This window comes from Linepithema humile, chromosome 1 (assembly GCF_040581485.1).
Source record: "Linepithema humile isolate Giens D197 chromosome 1, Lhum_UNIL_v1.0, whole genome shotgun sequence".
Taxonomy (NCBI): domain Eukaryota; kingdom Metazoa; phylum Arthropoda; class Insecta; order Hymenoptera; family Formicidae; genus Linepithema; species Linepithema humile.
In genome coordinates this window covers 10,820,750-10,839,234 of record NC_090128.1, presented here as the reverse complement: position 1 = coordinate 10,839,234, position 18,485 = coordinate 10,820,750, and the positions used below count along the sequence as shown (strand labels likewise).

General features: G+C 35.1%; 3 protein-coding genes across 12 annotated transcripts in view; 1 reads left to right on the top strand and 2 right to left on the bottom strand.

The window, feature by feature from the left end:
- The window catches only part of Snap25 (Synaptosomal-associated protein 25kDa), a 45,682-nt gene extending 35,245 nt beyond the window's left edge, over positions 1-10,437 (bottom strand). For 2 of the 9 annotated variants that reach the window (XM_067347944.1, XM_067347945.1), the window contains exons 1-3: positions 10,283-10,432; positions 2,184-2,459; positions 311-352 (exon numbers count right to left, since the gene is read on the bottom strand). In XM_067347944.1, the coding sequence (XP_067204045.1) occupies positions 311-352; positions 2,184-2,285 (144 nt within the window). In that variant the 5' untranslated portion in view covers positions 2,286-2,459; positions 10,283-10,432. Of the gene's footprint in view, positions 1-310; positions 353-2,183; positions 2,460-2,533; positions 2,991-9,331; positions 9,518-9,959; positions 10,100-10,282 lie in introns of those variants that run through there. The other 7 variants (XM_067347947.1, XM_067347946.1, XM_012375622.2 and 4 more) reach the window with 7 other exon arrangements.
- Positions 10,438-10,628: 191 nt separating this feature from the next.
- Positions 10,629-15,853, bottom strand: LOC105677170 (zinc finger protein ZFP2-like). 2 transcript variants are annotated; one of them, XM_012375592.2, is made up of 11 exons: positions 15,262-15,853; positions 14,669-14,734; positions 14,537-14,593; positions 14,206-14,288; positions 13,965-14,103; positions 13,595-13,889; positions 13,282-13,384; positions 12,943-13,206; positions 12,283-12,604; positions 11,656-11,999; positions 10,629-11,485 (listed from the first exon to the last, which is right to left on the bottom strand). In XM_012375592.2, exons 1-11 carry the CDS (start codon positions 15,284-15,286, stop codon positions 11,249-11,251), a joined length of 1,935 nt encoding a protein of 644 aa, XP_012231015.1. In that variant the 5' UTR covers positions 15,287-15,853; the 3' UTR covers positions 10,629-11,248. The 2 variants fall into 2 exon arrangements, with proteins under 2 accessions (XP_012231015.1, XP_067204017.1); XM_067347916.1 differs by lacking the exons at positions 14,206-14,288; positions 15,262-15,853.
- A 227-nt stretch (positions 15,854-16,080) lies between these two features.
- Positions 16,081-18,300, top strand: P32 (complement C1q binding protein P32). Its single transcript, XM_012375593.2, has 5 exons — positions 16,081-16,407; positions 16,919-17,069; positions 17,152-17,354; positions 17,582-17,670; positions 18,070-18,300. The coding sequence occupies exons 1-5, from the start codon at positions 16,203-16,205 to the stop codon at positions 18,217-18,219; spliced, it is 798 nt and encodes a 265-aa protein (XP_012231016.1). The 5' UTR covers positions 16,081-16,202; the 3' UTR covers positions 18,220-18,300.
- The last annotated feature ends 185 nt before the right edge of the window (positions 18,301-18,485 follow it).

Below are 18,485 nucleotides of genomic sequence, written 5' to 3'. Positions count from 1 at the left end.
TAAGCAGTTCGAAGTAGAACTCCAAGCAAGCAGTGGCGCCCGTCTTGCCGCAGTAGCGCGCAACGATTCGTCGATGAAAATCGTTCCCTAAGTTCATACGAGACAGACGGAGGGATTCGAGGGGTCAACGGGTGGTTACGAAGGGCGGGTGAAAGGAAGGGAATCGGTCGCAGGAGGACCGCTACACGGTGACCGGGATTCGGCTCGGGGATGGTGCACCGATGCGGGATCTCGAGGACGATCGAGAAAGGATCGAGGGGTCGATGCGCAAGTATAAGGAAGGAACCAATGCCGAAAAGGATGGACTTACCTCCTCGCATAGCATCAGCATACGCCTCGTGCTCTCCAGAGACTGAAACAAAGCCGATCACGCCGATTACATCACCGCACGTGACCAACACTCTCTCGTGTTATTGCGAGAAATCACGTGAGCTGATTGAATCGAGATTCTTTTCGAAAAAGAGAATGTTTCTACTATTTTTGTTATCAAGTCTTTATATAACTATAGTTTATTCGAAATCGTCTCTCAGAGATGAGATTTCTTCGCATATTAATTTCCGTTCGTCAATGTTTTCATTCAATTTTCAGTTTACAAACGTACGACTTTCTCGAAATGAGCGATTCAATCGCGCCGTAACAAGAAAAGTGACGCAAGAAAATATCGTCAAAACTATAAGAGATATAAGAAAATGCTTCAGATAAGTTTTACGGTATTTAATGAACTTTATAATCGTGTATTTGAATTCTTTTTTACGCTAAAAACAGTTATATATATTTTGCTTGTGTTTCGAGATTCGCATATATTCCCTCAAAATCAAACAGACTGCTTGTAGGGATTATTTCAATCCCCAAACATGCAAGAACGTAAATAAAAAAAATACGTGTCTCTATTTTTAGCTGTTCTATACATATTTAAAGCCCGTAAAAATCGGAAGAAAACACTTGCGTTACTTTCCTTGTAAAAATAAAACGCTTATCGTTGACAGTTTCGACGATATTGTACATCAAAATTCTTTTTTAGCAGGAATATTTAATCTAAGAATTTTTTCTCATTCTCATTATTTTCAAAGAATGATTACTATCTTTACTGTCTAATTAATTGATGCCACGCGATAATAGTTTTGGAAATAAATTATATTCTTTTGCTTCTTTCGCTGTCTATTAAAAAAATATATTGCGTATTTAAAACATTAATGCAATCTCAAATTAACTAAAATTGTAAAAAAGCACCAAATGTTTTCAATGTTATTCGATCAATTTCCGACAGCGTTGAAAAAATCTTACATCATTATCTTTTCATTATAAATTCAAAAATCTTTATTGTATTAATCTGTATTGCAAATTTCTAAAGTGAACATAAGGATTCATTCTTGTGCATTTAAAATCAAAACCTAAAAGTTCTCGAGAAATGAATTTGGCGCAATTATTGGATTAACTCGAAAGTTTGTTCCAATATTACTATTTAATGAAAATAAAGGTACTGTGCGCATTATAAATTTTTGTAATTATTTAATGAACTTTATAATCGTGTATTTGAATTTTTTAATGTCATATTTTTTATTTACTCCACCCCTTGTTATTATTTTTACAAATTGCAAAATTGTAAAAATGAAAGGATTTTTTATGTTAAAAACAGTCATATATATTTTTATTATGTTTCGAGATTGCATATTCTTTCAAAATTATTTATTAGCTAAACTGTTGAATTTTGGTAATGGCGTTGTATTCTAACTGAAGGTCGCGTGTGTTTTGGTCGGTCAATAAATATTCTGTTTTTCCACATTTATTTCTTCATTTTAGAATAATTTAAATCGTAAAAAACAGCTTTTAATCTTTTAATATTTCATAAGAAACATTCATTCATTTTTAAATATTTTTAAAAACAAATTAATCAAGTTTTATCATTGACAGACTAACGACAGCTGCTCGAAAGCTCGGCTTAAGTTCATCGAACAAAAAAAATAATAAATACATAAATGTATTATTAATGTGCAAAATGCAATTTCCCTTTGACCTTTTGCCTGAAATCCATACGAAAATTTTGATTTCGTTCCGAAAAGCCGCCGGGAACCGGCGCAAATAGCCGCGTCGTAAATCCTCGTGGCTGTCACGGCATCGCATCGCGCGTACAAATATATACATACGCATACATGTGCAATATATATGTATATATTTCGACTCACCTCATCCGTGGTCTGACCGGCCTTGAGCTGTAACTCCTGCAGTTCGCTGCGGGGCGGGCCGCCCTCGCTGGCCGCACCCGCCGCTGACGTCGGTGCAGGCATCGCCGGCTGGTGGTCGGATGCCCGATGAGACTAGGATACCGGCCGACAGCCCTCCTTTCCTCCTCGGCGTGTGTGGCCCTGGTCTTCCGCCGCCTCCCGGTTCGTCGAGGTACCGGCGACGGTGAGGTGATGCCGCGCTTCCTGGTGCGGCAGCGAAAATCAGCGACTGTTAGCCTGCAACACGCAAGCAGCGAGCGCGAGATTAGCGCGAATAGTTCCACGAAGATGGGAAGATGCGATTGTCTCACTCTTGAAGAAGTATCCCTACGTGGTTTTCGTACGCCGGATTGACGTTGCTCACGCCAGACAAACAAGAAACGGAAACGTGGTTTGCCCTCGTGGAGTCGCGTCTCAGGGACCACCCCTAAGATCCTCGCGGAGATGACGAGGAGCAGGATGGGTGTAAGAGGCACCGTTTACGAGAAACGAGGAGACCACTTCTTCGGCGACCACGATAATAAAGCACGAGTGGTGAGGAACAATCGCACCACGTCTCGTTTTCGAGATCGAGGGACCCCGGAGAGCCTCGCGGAGGATCACTCGCGAGGGTTGCCGGAGGGGTAGCACTCGGCGACGATGCCGGCGAGAGACTTTGCGGAATTCCGCGGACGGATCGCAGCCGCGCCGCGATGTGCCGGCGAATATATGTGTAAATCTGTGTGCGTGTGCGTGTATACGCGTGTGTATGTACGTGGTCAGCGCGGGTGCGCGACTGCACACTCACACGCGACACGGCGGAAAATCAATACCCCCGACCGACCGACCGACCGACCGACCCACCGACGATGGCGCGCAGACGCGACGCGACGCGGCATCTCCGTCGTCGTCGTCGTCGGCCTCGTCGTCGGCCTCGTCGTCGGCCTCGTCGTCGTTTGCTCGCTCGTTCTCGTCCACCCTTCCCTGTCGCGGTAGCTCTTTCAACGCCGACGTGGCCGGCGCGACCAGGAACAAATGATCAGCTGGTTGGAACTGGGTGCGGGCAAGTCAAGAAACAGTCGTGCTTCCCGCCGGGGATGTCAAGAGAAGAAAAATATATTTATAATAAGGCTTTTTAGGTAAAAATAGACTGGACGAGAGAGATGAGAAGTAATTCTGATGCTCTTTCAGACGAAAGAAACGGTAAAAAGGGCACTCGAAAGAAGAGAGAGCGCTTTAAGCGATAATGAGTGTTATTCTTAAGCCCGCTTTAGACAATCTATAATAACAAAGACAATCTATAGTAACAAAGAAAATTCGAGATTGAGATCTATTTGTAATTTTATACAATAGAAAATATTTCAAGAATCACAGAAAATACATACACAAAAGCATATCATCGATATTTATTTTGCATGTATGTTTTCAAGTCTTTCAAATATTTCCTGTATTACGGTACATAAAATTATAAATAGATTTCCATCTCAAATATTTTTATATTGAAGATATAACAAGAATAACTTCTTATTATAAAAATTACGTTATTTTTTTTCTTGGTTTGTCTAATACTTTCCTGGTTTCCTAATACCAGTTATAAAAAGTGTCCCAAAACTGACAATATCTTTTTAATAGCAAATTCTTTAGTCGATTTCAATTTCATCGTTTTTCAGTCGAGATAATAATATCCAAATTATAAGCAATTGAAAAAGAAGGATTTTTGTGCAAACTAAATTTCACGGAGCTAATTGGATAACAACACTTCATATTTTTTATTAACCTTAAATAAAATTCAATATAATTTTAATTTGAAGCTTAGTTACAATAATATAATGCAAAAAATTGAAACTTGCAATGAATAATGAATTCCTTCGACATTGTCCCTAAAAAGGAATCAATTCTAAATTAGTCAAAGAATCTATCATTAAAGACATTTGTCAGTTTTGCGATACATGTATTTCATTTCGAATATAAAAAACGTAATATAGCTCAGTTAAAAGAAACTTAACTAAACTAACAAGGAACAAATTAAAGAAACGAGAAAAATTGAAGAGAAATGTAGAAAAAACAGTTGACATTGGAATATTAAAACAAGTGATTAAAATACGGTTTCGCCGAGTTGGCCGATAACTACCCTAGCGAGAGACGCCACTTTGTGGCGACCAACCTCGCAAACCGCAGAGAATCTCAGTCTCAGAGCTGCGACGTTGAAAGCCGCAGGGTTCAAAGTATGGGTCTGACGCGAATGCAAAACAGACAAACTGCACCTAGAATGTTCGCTTGGAGTATTCGCGATCAAAATCCACTCGCCTAATTGTGATATTTTCGCACAATGTTCCTGACTACAATAGCGTCGCAGTTCGGGAGTCTACGAAGTCGGTCAGTTTCATGACGGAAAACGGAAATAATAATAATGATCGGCTCGCAGCGCGCGGGCTGTTAGTACAAATGTAAAAGTATAGCGGTGTGTGATATATTCGCCAGTTCTGTCCTTGCCCTCGAGGAAGTTGGCAGGCTTCCAGGATGAAAGGTACGGCGTGTCGCCGCTCTACCGCTGTGACGAGTTTCACCAAGATCACGGACGGAAAACGATCACCGGACCCGGATATGACCGCTTTGTCGGCGATGATAGGGTCGACCGGATAGGCGCGTGACACGACTGCATCCGTGAAATTAATATATCTTTATAGATTTTACAAATTCGCGCAAAAATTGATCTAAATTATCTAAATATTCTTGAAACAATGATTTATCGATTTCATATTTTAATTGAACAACGGCTATCATCTATTTATTCTTTTAATTAACCAGTAGCTTTTTTGAAATAAATATTTAGAAGACGATTCTTTAAACAAGGATTAAAAATAAACGATACCGAAAAGCGTGCCAACTTTGAGCGTATATTTAATTTGGAAGATGTATTTGGAAAACAGTTGAGCGTATTGTTGCTTAATTTCTCCAAATATCTTGAAACAGCCAATTCTTTTATCTTATTAAGAATTCTGTAATTTGTGACTTTTTTTGCAATTGATATTTTCAAAAATGTCGAACTTTTAGAGAATTCTTATGTATTTTATGAGTATTTCACCCTTATAAGAATTTTTCTGGTTATTTGCACAAGAATTTTTGTTTCGTCTTTCCTTTATCTGACGTCAAATCACATAAAACTCATAAATTATTTACATTTCAAAAATAAGTAAAGAAATGAAATATTTTAACGAGGTCGGCGATCCCAGGGGGTTTCTCCGCAAGAGAGAAAAAAAAGATGACTCATCATCTCGTAATTCTGCGGCCCACGTCGAAGTGATCCCTAAAGGATTGCGCGAACTAATTGACGTGTTGTCGTGCCGTCATTGATGACGACGTCAGTTATGTATCACCACCCACGATTCTTGTCTCGGGTGGTCGAACTACACAAGTGGGTGGTGGAGAATATCCTAAATGACACGTATGTGTGCGGTCGATTGTGCCGCAGCGTGATGGCGGTCTGATGCACTTGCATCACTTTACACACGCTTGCGGTTCATTAGTAACAATTATTAGAGCAGAGAAAGCTTGACACGAGATACGAGACATTTGCGATAACACGAAAGAAAAGGGAGAGCAAATCTGACTCCATTATGCATTCAATTTTTTAATTTAAAAAAATAAGAGAATAAAATCCTAGTAATAAAACCGCGTCGGCGTTGATAATGGAAATAAAACGCTTTTGACAGCTACAGCTGACACGTCACGAGATAAGCTTTATCATGACGGTTATATCTGTTGCTGCATACAAACACTGCGAAAAATGTCGTTTGTTTCTCTTAATTAAAATTCTACAAAAATTAACATTAACTTTGAAGTTGAAATTAGATACACGTTTAGGATGAAACACGATATTTCTATCACAAAAAAACCAAATCTAAATAAAAAAATAGAAATTTATACCAGAAGTAATTGGTTTATTGCATGACACTTGTAATCACAACAAGCATTCGCTGTCATGCAAATAAAAGGGAAAAGAACGGAATTTTGTTTTCCGCAGTTGAGAAAACTATTTCTTTCAAAGCTCCCGCGAAACGAAAACACGTTTTTCACAAATCTACGTCAGCGTGATTGTTACTCTACTTTTTAATCAGTCATCTGTCAAGCAACGAAAGTTTACAGTGCGTGCCTGCGCATCAAATGTCTATCCATCTTTCTTTTCCTATTGCGCAATATTGCTAAAGGCAAAATTGTGATCTGAGTGCAAACATATATTTTGTCACGCGCTGTTGATACAATCGGAGCATGAAAAAATTACATGTTGTGCCGCGGCGGTTTATGCTACTTCAATTCTAGAACTTCTCCCTGAACATACTATCGCGGAAATAAATTCTGCAAAATAAAATCTTCTCCCTGCAAAACATGATTTATTACATATTGATTGTTTTCAATTGTAATATCGCTATTGTCTTTAATCATTTAGTATTAAATCGTTACCGTGTAATTAAGATGAGATCTTTCTTATACTTCAATGCCATCGTCGAAGGTTTGCATGACACGTGTCTGCGTCGCGCGATATTGTCGAAAACAATACGTCGAGAATAACAGGGAATCATGCAGTGAAGGATGCTAATAAAAGTAAAACTCGATTGAAATTATTACAGTAATTATATTCGCGGCACATCCTCGCGCGTAATTTACGGTCTTCAGCTGCGCGCCGTGCACAATGACTGTTCGCGTGTGGTAGTAATGGTATAACGTGTCGAAAGTGTTGCACAACTTTAGATGCTGGGATAGATACGGGAGCATCGCTATAAATACAAAGGGATGGATGGGAAAATCAATAATTTTACCCATTCATGTACACACGAGTCACTCACATTCGCCGTCAACCGTGTAAGAATGACGCGTGAAAGCCAATATAAAGGAAAAAAGAAAAAAAAGTCACAACAATCCGCAATTGGTTTTCGCAAACACGGAAATACAATAACAGTCGGGGAGATGTATTACAAATCCGCTGAGCATCTCGTGAACATTTTTCTTTACTCGACTTTTAATTTTACGCGCTTTACGTAAAGCAGCTTAGTTGGTGAAAGTTAATAGCAGTACGCATGATTTTGCAAAAGACAACTTTTATTTGAGAAATGAAGAAGTTAATTTAATGATAAGGGAATTTAACTCTGCTTGATCTTAATTTTCACGCAACCTTCAGATCGAATAATAAATATTTGGAGAATACTTTATGTATATAATAATAATAATTGCTTGATTAAATTGTTGCAGGTACGCGAAGAAACTACGCGAATTATTTTCATCTTAATTACACGCAGTTTATTTTAGTTCGCTTTCAGATCTTTTTTAATTACAAGCAGGACCGCAAATAATCACAAGTTGAAATTAATAAATCTGCAGAAGCGAGTCATGAAATAAACCGCACATATTTAAAACAAGGATAATATAATTTTACAAAGCCGTGATAAACTTTAACAATATCGAAGTTGGTTATTAATTTAACTTTTTCCTGTAAGCATATCCGGATAAACTTAAGTAAAACATCACGGTCGCACTCGAACAGTTCACAAAGTATATATTTATCTTTACTATTTCAAGTTACTTGGATGTTTGCAGCTAATCAACATCGTAAAAGTGCACACTAAAGTCAGAAACCTGACCGGCGGGATATGCGACAAATGTCAAACGTGATCGAACTCAGTGTAAAGGCATTATCGTTATAATTCTATTCGAAATACCGTGACTCTATAATAAAATGCAAGAAAACAAATTGATTTGCGGCCAACAAAAAATAACATTATATAAACAATAAAAATTCTCGACAGATTTGCAAAAAAACACATCTAGTACAATAATTTATGAAAAAATTAACTTTAAAAAAATCAAATCGTATGTAATCAAAAATCCTTAAAAGATTGCTCTAAAGTTTTAATTTTTTCAGTATTATACTTTGTAATGCGACCAAAAAGTGATCACTGCTTGTTTACTTCAATAAATTGCTTCGCTTTTCTAAATATGAATTTTAAAGATAAAGATGAATATTGTGTTACGATTATAGAGAACAAATTATAAATCCGAGAATATATTTACATCAATCAAATATATATCTTTGAATCAAATATGAGAAAACGTTCAAAAAATAATATAGTTATGCATAATTTAATTATAGAAAAGCTTATAATTTATATAATTAATAATGATTATTATAAAAAGAGTCATTCGTTAACATACATTTATAATAATTACTCGATTAAGTGGGACTGGATTTAATTCAGTTTTCAGAATCCCGATATCTGAATCGGAAATTTCAATCAGAAAATTGAGCGGTATGTCTACTGCGCATACAGGATGTCCCAATATTTCTAAATTGTTTTGCGATGACAAACTCTTCGATGAATTTAAAATCGATTTCGTCCGTGCAAACGGAAATATATTGAAAGAATTAATTACCAACATATTAATCTCCGAAAAGCAAAATATTTCGAAGACTAGGAATGTGAAAAGCGATGAAATCTTATTTTCCTGCTAAAAAGAAAGAACCAAGTAAATTCTATTTAACAGAAATAAGAAGTTAAACTTTAATTATAAATCTCATATTAAAAACACATTACAAACATTGCGGAGAATACGATAACTTTCTTATGAAATAACTCTGCAGAACTTTAATATCAAATTCTCGCCAAGAAATAATCAATTTCAAAAGCTCGTGAAAAAATTATTCATAAATTATATAGCAATATTAGAAGATTAAGATATTGCTTATTTGTATTTGTAATCATTAAATCTCTTCATAGATTTTTAAATGCTCTAGAAAATTCTCTCGTCATGCGTAAGGATTTAATTTTTCCTCCTCATTGTGTAATCGATATTCCCTCGATATCGTATTACTTCAAGCGTTCGCAAAAAAAAAAACGTCCAAAACAACATAATTAATCTTTGCTATATTCTACAAAGTGGAATCGATTTCACGTATCCGCCCCGCCGACACGAGTCGAAGTCTTCGAACCGGCAAGACGCGGACAATCGTGCGCACAGAAGAGCGGTATATCACACTCTATATATAACCGAATTAGCTTATACCCGAAGAAAAAGTAGACGCTCTCACGCACTCGAGAAATGCGTCATTAATCACGAGAATGCTTGCATTCACTAACCTTGAGGCGAATCGATAAGACACGGACGAGGCTGGTATCTGGCCGGCAGTACATCTAATAGGTAGCAGTTGAAGACTACTTGTCTGTCACTGACATCGGCGAAGATTACGTACGGTGTTCGGAGAGGGGAACGATTTCGCGTTATGTCGTGCACCATCCGCCGCGTTCGGAGCGCGAATGAACGCAGTGAATTACAACGCGAAGCAAGAGCAAACACGTGGCTCCCTCCGACCAAGCTCCCCTAGATATTTCCCCCATTTAAAATTAAATACGAGTCTATATTCAAATTTCTTCAAAAAATAATAGTGACAAGTGAATAGAGAGTACATCTAATGATGGCAAAGTTTATATTACATTTTGCATCAATATAAATCTTGATATGAAAGACTAGATTATCTTTTTCTAATTATGAAAAATATAGTTCCTAGAAGTCAGTCACAAATGAATTAATTTTTTATATTTAATTGAAATATTTCTAATTTGCGTCTGTTTAATCTTATTTGCCTTAGTAGCACTTAATTTTTTTGACGTTTTCGAAGCATAACACAGCATTACGTGCGCACGCGCATATTGCTCTACCTCGTTCCTACAATAAATCTAACCTCATAAATTCATTCATTATACTTACACGTCTTTACATTTGTCACAACAGAGGCAACTTTATATTACAGATGTCTTAGATTCCAAAAGTAAGGCGGTACAGTTTTCCACCTTCAACGTTGAAATCATTACAAATATTCAGCTATTCTTACGACTCGTTTTGTGCCTTTACTATTTTGTATCTTAAACTACGAGCCGCAGAACTGCGCGACAATACAAACTCGTCGTAAAGCCAGAAAATCGATACTGACCTCACTTCGGCACGCAACGTGCGCTGCATTGTGATCGCCGTGATGTTTTCAGATATGAAAAAAACACAAACAGAAGAGCTAAAGAAAAACGCGCACTCACCACTGAGAATGAAATCCGGAGCGTTCTCTGGAGCGCAATGAGAATTCTTGAGAATTTGTCCCCGATAATCCTTAAGAGCAATTGACTGTCTTGAGTGACGATTCCTGTGCGGCGAAGCGCATCCCGCTGTACTGACAACCGGAAGTCAACTGCAAGTACTGCGGAAGTCGTCATCGCCGACGTAACTCGGTCGGTAACCATGGAAACGTGGTCAAACAATAAGCGGGTAATACGAAACAATAAAAAGGATTTAGCGAGTTTTGTTAATTTTGTGCAAAGTATTTTCTACGTTTAGTATACATATACCTGATAATTTTTTAAATTGTATTCTCCTGACAATACTTGCTTGTATTGTGCAAATTTTTATGTATTTATATACAAATACGATATACATAGCTATGGTTTATTTGTACCACAATCTTGATTAACGTGATTTTTCCTAGTTATATGTATAAGAATAAAGATGTAATCATAAATCTATATATAATATATATAAATGCAATCATTCAGACAACATACATTACCAACAAATACGCACCATTGCGAAAATGTAAATATAAATATAAAATTATGATAGAAAGGTTGTGTGTATAATATTTTTAATAAGTATTTTAATAAGTATATCAATTAATCAATTTGATATCAATCAATATAAAATTTTATATCAAATTCAATATCAATATTCTATCAATGATCTAAATCTTTATTTCAATGAATACTTTAAAATTAATTATTACTGCAACACATGATGTTAATATCTCCTATCAGTAAAATAAAATTCATTAATTAAAAAAAAATTTGCAAACCTTTTTCCCAATGTTATATCCTTCATTATGTAGTTAAACTATTACTTTCCTTTTCTTGCATTTTGTAAATCTTGAAATATCCTTAAAAAAAGTGGAAACGCTTTTGTTGCATTATGATATACAATTCCTTCAATAACTTTTCTCCTAAGTTTGTATTATCCTAAGTTTGTTTGTTAGATATCTCTAAAACATGAAGAATGACATCGTCCACTGTTTTCGTCGTCAAGAGTGACTTCACTGACTCATCTTCAATTACAACAGTGAAAAGAAGTTTGATGTTTTGTCGCATTCTGTCCGTGAACAACATACAGGATTCCGATGTTACTGGCTCGTGTCCGCATCTTCTGATCACGGCTTCAAGAATGTCTTGTATCGGAGCTTCCGGCCAACCAAACAGCTGCCAAAACCACAATTAAATTAGCAATTATCAGCAACATATTCTTATATCAATAAGTAACTAAATTAGCAATAATAAAACAACGCAATAATAAAATCAAATCAAATTGCATATTAGTCAATGCGTATCTACAAAGCTTTCTCAAATATATAATGTTTATCGATATATACTTGTAATGTTTCTTCGTCAATAAGTATTTTTAAAAGATCTATGATGGCCTTCATTAATTCGTCGGTGGAAAGCTTTCTGGATTCTCCAGTTTTCGTTTTAGCCGCAGCGATTGTCGCGATATTATACATCTGTGTCTGCAAATGCTTCTTCTCGACCTCGTTCATGACATCCTCCAATAGTTCTCGATGCTTTGCTCGAATGTGCCGCATTAAGCAATCTTGTCGGATGAAGACTCTGTTGCACTCTACGCATGATTGAGGCGGCTCGCGTCTATGAGTGTTGAGGTGAGCCTGCAACGATGACTTTGCCGAGAAGGCTTTCGGACATTTGTCACATTTAAAAGCTGAAACATAATGCAAAAAATTATAAATACTACAGAGTGTCGCATCATAACTAAAACGTATTTGTTAGTACCAGTAAATAAAAAAACTTTAGCATAAACATCCAACGTTGGCTCCTTACATATTTATTTCGATTTTGCAATGCAAAAAAATCTGCAATATTAATATATAACAAACTAAATGTAATAAACAAAATACGATACAAATTAAAATAATGGAAATAGTGAGAAAAGAAGCGGAAACTTTATTTTGACTATTTTTCATAATATATCTAATATTTCTTACGTTTTATTCCAGTGTGTAGCAGTGCATGTTTTACCAAGTCTTCTCTTCGCGTGAAACCTTTATCGCAGACCTGGCACATAAACGGAATCGCTCCCTCGTGTACAAATTTCTTATGAATATTTAAGCGCGCTTTTCGATTGAACGCTTTACCGCAGACATCGCAATAAAAACCATTTTCACCAGTATGATGAAACACGTGCGCCCTTAATTGAGCTGCCTGAATGAACGATTTTCCGCAGTATTGGCATACATGCGGTTTTTCGCCGGTGTGAGTACGCTGATGACGATTCAGTGTTTCACGAGCAGCGAACTTTCTGTGACACTGATAGTATGAATAATATAGAAATTGTATTAACAAAAGTTAAATAGCTCATATGCAATATCGATCATTAATGTTATTTGTTTCACTAATATTTAATTTTAAATATTGTCTTTTATAAAAGTATCGCAGAATATTTTAATACGTCGTGTTGTTTTCATTAAAAACTTATAAAAATGTAGAAACTTACAGCAATATCTTTCCATCCACAATGATAGCTTGTAATAATAATTTTGCGATAAATTATTATATCTATCTACTTATTCACATTAAGAAAAGCAATGTTGAAAACTTTTGCAATCACTCAAAGGTATAATTTGAAAAAATCATAAGATACTTACAAATTTACATTCAAATGGCTTCTCCCCGGTATGTACACGCCGGTGCTTTTTCAGTGCAAGCGCCGACAGGAATGTTTTCGGACACAAATCGCATTGAACCGGTCGCTCTCCTGTATGCATGCGCTCATGTATCAGTAATTGTTGGCTCGTGTAAAACTCCTTTGGGCAATATTTACAAGGCTTCTTTTGTCTCTGGGGCGTTCCAGCATGAGTGCGTAAGTGTTCACGCAAATTATCTTTACGTGTAAAAACTTTTTTGCAAACCTGAAACGGTAGTTACTCGTATTATTTCAAAATCTCAAGTGTTCTCAATGAATTATCACAGAAAATTACACTTACTTGACAACTAAAAGTATTAAGTATATTGCCGTGACAACCAGACTGCATTATGTGCCGATTTAAGTGGTAACTCCGAGAAAAATAGGTGTCACATGGCTCACATCTAATTATGTAACAAGATAACATTATTTTTTATATTAAGTTAAAAAATTTTTCAGTTTTTTAAATTTTATTTTCATAGAAAAAACTAAGAAACTTTACAACTAATCTAATAATTTTATACTATATTTATTATAGTTTATTCCATTATATAATAGATAAAAAATTATTTTATGACATTATATAATAGTAAAATATATATACATAAGCATACCTAAAAATTTTATGATCGCCATGTGTCGTATAACGATGCTTGTTCAAGGCTTTTTTATCACGGAAGGAAGAGTCACATTCATTGCATGTAAACGAGTCGCACTTCCAATGTATAACTATAATGTGCCTCTCCAGAGATGACTTCTTCTTAAAACTGAGGTCGCAGTGGGAACATTTGAACTCTCCACCATTGTGCGCTGTTTTTAAGTCTTCTGCACAGCAATGGCATTGTGTATCCGATACAGGTTTAATCATAGGCTTCTCATTGTTATTTTTTTGGCTCTTGGAATCTGAATCTAAAAGTGTAGCTAGTTTGTAAAATCCTTTGTAGTAATTAAATAAACGTTGTTTTATACATAATCATTATGTACCTTCATTTAAATCATCCTCGTCCTCTTCTTCATCTTCTTCTTCCTCTTCTTCCGAAACGTAAATTGTCATATCGTCAAATACCATAACATTAGTTGAATCATCTTCCTCTCTGCACATATCTAAATGCTCCTTTAACATCTGTTCCAAAATCAAACAAAAAAAAATTAGCAGGAGCAATAAACATGGAAAAAATGGCTAATGTGTAAAACAAAAATTCAAAAAACTAAAGCTGTAACTTACATCCTCAGATTGGAAAACACGATGACATGTCACACATTCATAATCATTTATAATCGATAGAATCTGACCGTTTTCAGAAATAACTGTTAACAAAACAAAATAAACAATAATAAATAAAAATTAAAAAATAAAAATGTTAATAAGAATACATTTCACAAGCATTTGTTAGAAAAGTATTTTAGAAAAAATAGATAGAATGTCTCAAAAGAATGAGTTTTATGCTGAAAATTATGTAATTGCAAAAAATTAACTATAAATCTGCCAAAAATTACATAACTGAGAATAACTTCTGAGACAAGCTGTGACACACTTAAACACAAAATATAATTACCTTTCATATCAGGTCCTGTAGCTACTATAACAGGTTCATCCTGTGAGCCATTTGAATCTGTAACAGTAGAATATTTATTATATTGTTTTTTAAATTATCACAATATGTATTATTATAAAATAATTAAATTACCAAACAAGATCTCTGTAGTTGTATTCTCAATCACCACATTACCACATTCTTCTATCTTTATGATTTCTGTAAGAAAATTAAACTATTTATAAAAGAAATTTATTAATACATAAATTATATATTAAACTGTTATTTTAATAACATAATGCATTCACTAGGTAAAATTAATTGTTTTGTTATTTTGCAAACTTAAACTTCTATACTATTTTAATATTAATTTCTACTTTTCTAATGTTACTATAATACTATTTTTAGATAACATCTGAATCTAATTATCTGTTTGAGATTAAAAACATAGAAATAAATAAAGAAATAGCAGTAGAAATAAATGACAAAAAACAAATAAACATTATAACAAGCAAATAATAAATCAAATAAAAGATATTATTCATATAAATTCGTTTGTTTTATTACATAAAACAAGTTGGGAGTTCTACACAATTATTTAGTAATACTTGGGCGCCTAGTGAACAGCTCAAGGAAAACATCTGTAATTTCATAGTTTCACATGCACAGTGTATTCACACACATGCAACTTCATTAAAATGCACAACACTGTTACACAAGAAGAATCCTAAATCGACTGTACTCACTTATCTTCTCCGCTGTTTCTTCCATCGTGTTGTGTGCGTTTTTGATTTCGGGAATAATGTTCCTTATTTGATTCGCAGAGATTTCTCCTTGACAAGCCACTTTCGCACGCTCACCGACTTTCCGATTTCGGCCGTCTTACTTGTTGCTTCCGTTTCAGATCACCGTGATGTGATGTCCTGTCTGAACTTTAATCGCTGGTCCAAGAGAGCGTAAACTCCGATGAAAGAGAACCAAGCTCAAATAATTCCGTGTGTCGAGTTCTGCACAAACACGTATCTGGAACGAAAGAACGGGCGCACTTGCCCCTGGAGGAACAGGCCCTTCTATCAGTCTCGACGCCACGCAAAATGGCCTACGTCAAGGGGCGCGTCGTTTCGCACATTGACTTTCTCTCACTCTTGTTCTCCTTTTTTTTCTTGTTCTCGTTTCATTCGAATCATGTCTTTACTGAAGACGATGTCGTAATATAACGCTGTAACGATTCTCAGCAGCGATGCTCCACGACGACAAAAACGGAGCTACTGAAGACTGCAAAGAGATTGTGACGCGCAACAAGTAATTTGTTGCCATTGGGCTGCTTCGCTGCTTGCACGCTATTGGATCACGCACGCGATGCGAGTTCAGTGATATTCAAACCTGCCTTTACGTCAAGCCGGGTAAAGATTTTGCTTAAAATCTCTAGAAAACAAATCTTCTGATTGGACATTTAATATTGTACGCAATGTAAACTGCATTAAGCAGTTATACAAATCCGCCTTAATCAGAGGTAATTCAACGTTCTCACGCTAGAGACCGCATGAGTTCTACAGACCGGAAATCGAGTCGTCGTGACGCAATCATTCTTCTGTGATCGTCGCTGCAGCTCCGCGTTGTCTGCATCGCTTACTTACTGATTTTCCACGTTGCCTTGCCGTTGTAATTTCGTTAATCCACTGGCAGGATGAACGGCATCGTCAGAAGCGCGTTACGCGCCTCAACTCTTCGTGGTGTATTGTCGTCGTCGTCAAACGGCAGTAATCAACCCGCCCGAGCATTGTGGAACATGTGCATTCGCCGGCAAGGCGCCGAAGTTGCGCCTCTTGCCTCTTCACTCAAGTTCCATGATATCCGTAGCCGTAGATGTTATAGCAAATCACATACCAAAGGTATCAACTTACGATGAGCGTTGATGTAGATATCGAATAAACCACTCTTTAATTATCTTTGATCATAGAATCATGTGGCTTCGATTAAGTGAAAATCGTCCATATTTATTATGCTGCAAATAAAGAGACCTATGTGTTATTACATATATAAAATTGATAAAAATAAATTGATTTGGATTAGTTAGTTTATAAAATAGAATATTTCCTATCGTTTTTCATATTCCTTAGAATAATGGTAATAAAATATGTCTTTTATATTCTTTTATACATTCTTGATTATCATTTTTACTGATGTTATATATAAAAAATTTAATACCTTTTGTAAATAATGATTAATTTTTTGAATGTAGATTTCTTGCATTATTTTTGGAATTCAATTTAATCTTGCTTTTTATGCTGGAAAATTTTATTTTAGTTCAATAAGCATGTTTATTTTATTTAGTGTACAAAAATATCCAAACAATATATTTTTTTATTAGTCTTATAAAAATATTTTATTAAATTTTTTTAGCGGAGAAAGAATTAGTGGAATTTTTGGCAGAGGAAATAGTTGCGGAAAAGAAAGCACAGAAGTTAAAGACGATACCAACAACTTTAGATGGTTTCACAGTTTCCTTAGATGGTGCAGAAGTTAATCTAGAAAAGAAAGATGGCACTGACATGTAAGTTGACTTTACAATATTTCGTAAGATATTTAAAAGATATAAATTTATAATGCTTAATATATTGTAATATTCTCTCCAGAATCCACATTTCTTTCAATGTAAACCACACAGTAGACGCAGATACAGAGGCTGATGTGGATCCTCGTCAAGATGATGTAGAGATAGGCGAAATGAAAAGCAAGCCAAACTTCACAATAGATATAATTAGGGGAAATCAAACTTTGGGCTTCACGTGTTCCTTTAACAACCAACCTGGTGCATCTGGCGCCGATGATAATTACAGTATGTATATCAGCTATAACTTTTTTAAAGTCGAATATAGGATGATATTTCTTTGGTCAATCTATCTTTTAGTATGTGAATACACTTGTATACATATCATATTTGTGATTAGATACAACAGCTGAAATTTCAAGTATAATATTTTAATTGATTCATTATCATGTTTTCAATTTATTATTTTTTAGTTTTTTTTTTTTTAATTTTAATGTTTAAATACCTTTCCTCAGATGATATATTTGGTATTGATGAAATCACGCTGTATGATGGAGGACACAGTGAAAAGGTGTATTCCGTGGCGGGTGAGATTCTCGATGGTGTAAGTATTATTAGTCTAACTCTTTGCAATACATGAAAATTATTTAGTATAACAAATATAAACTTTACAAATTAATAATCAACATCGATAATCAGTTTTATGTGGTAATTATCTTCCCAAAGTGTTGAGTACAAAGAGCCGTGTAATGGCTAACTTTGATTATTAATCTTTGGGAAATTATAGACATTCTTATAAAATTAGATCATGATTTTTTGTCATGATGTTTTGAAGTAAGAATGCGACATGTATGCTTTATTTTAATTCTTCAGTTATTGCTAATATTTTCAATTCCTTATTTGTTATGGATTTTTAATGTTTCTATAATTACTCAACTCTATATATTATTTTTAAGTAAATAAAGTAAATTAAATGTCAAATAAAATGCTATTTACTTTGCAGTATTTGTATGACCTGCTGATGAATTACCTCGAAGAAAAAGGTATTTCAAATGAGTTTGCGGAAAAACTGATCGACTTAAGCACATGTTACGAACACACAGCGTACGTCAGTTTGCTAGAAGGCTTGTCAAAGTTCACATCTGGAAAGTAATTCTAAGAATTAATGTTAGGACTTGCGATTCACATCATAGTTATACGCCTAAGAAAATTGTTAATAAACATATATACTAATGTTTGTTTCTCGATTATTTTTCCAGCTATTCAATAGCAAAATAGAAATACAATAAAATCATTGTAACTTGAAAAGAAAATATAACTTCTTGTTAGAACTGAAATCTATATATTTGAGCATAAAACTTGACTCACTTAGTGATATCTCTAGTTTTGTTTAAAAAAATAAGGATGATTTGATTTTAA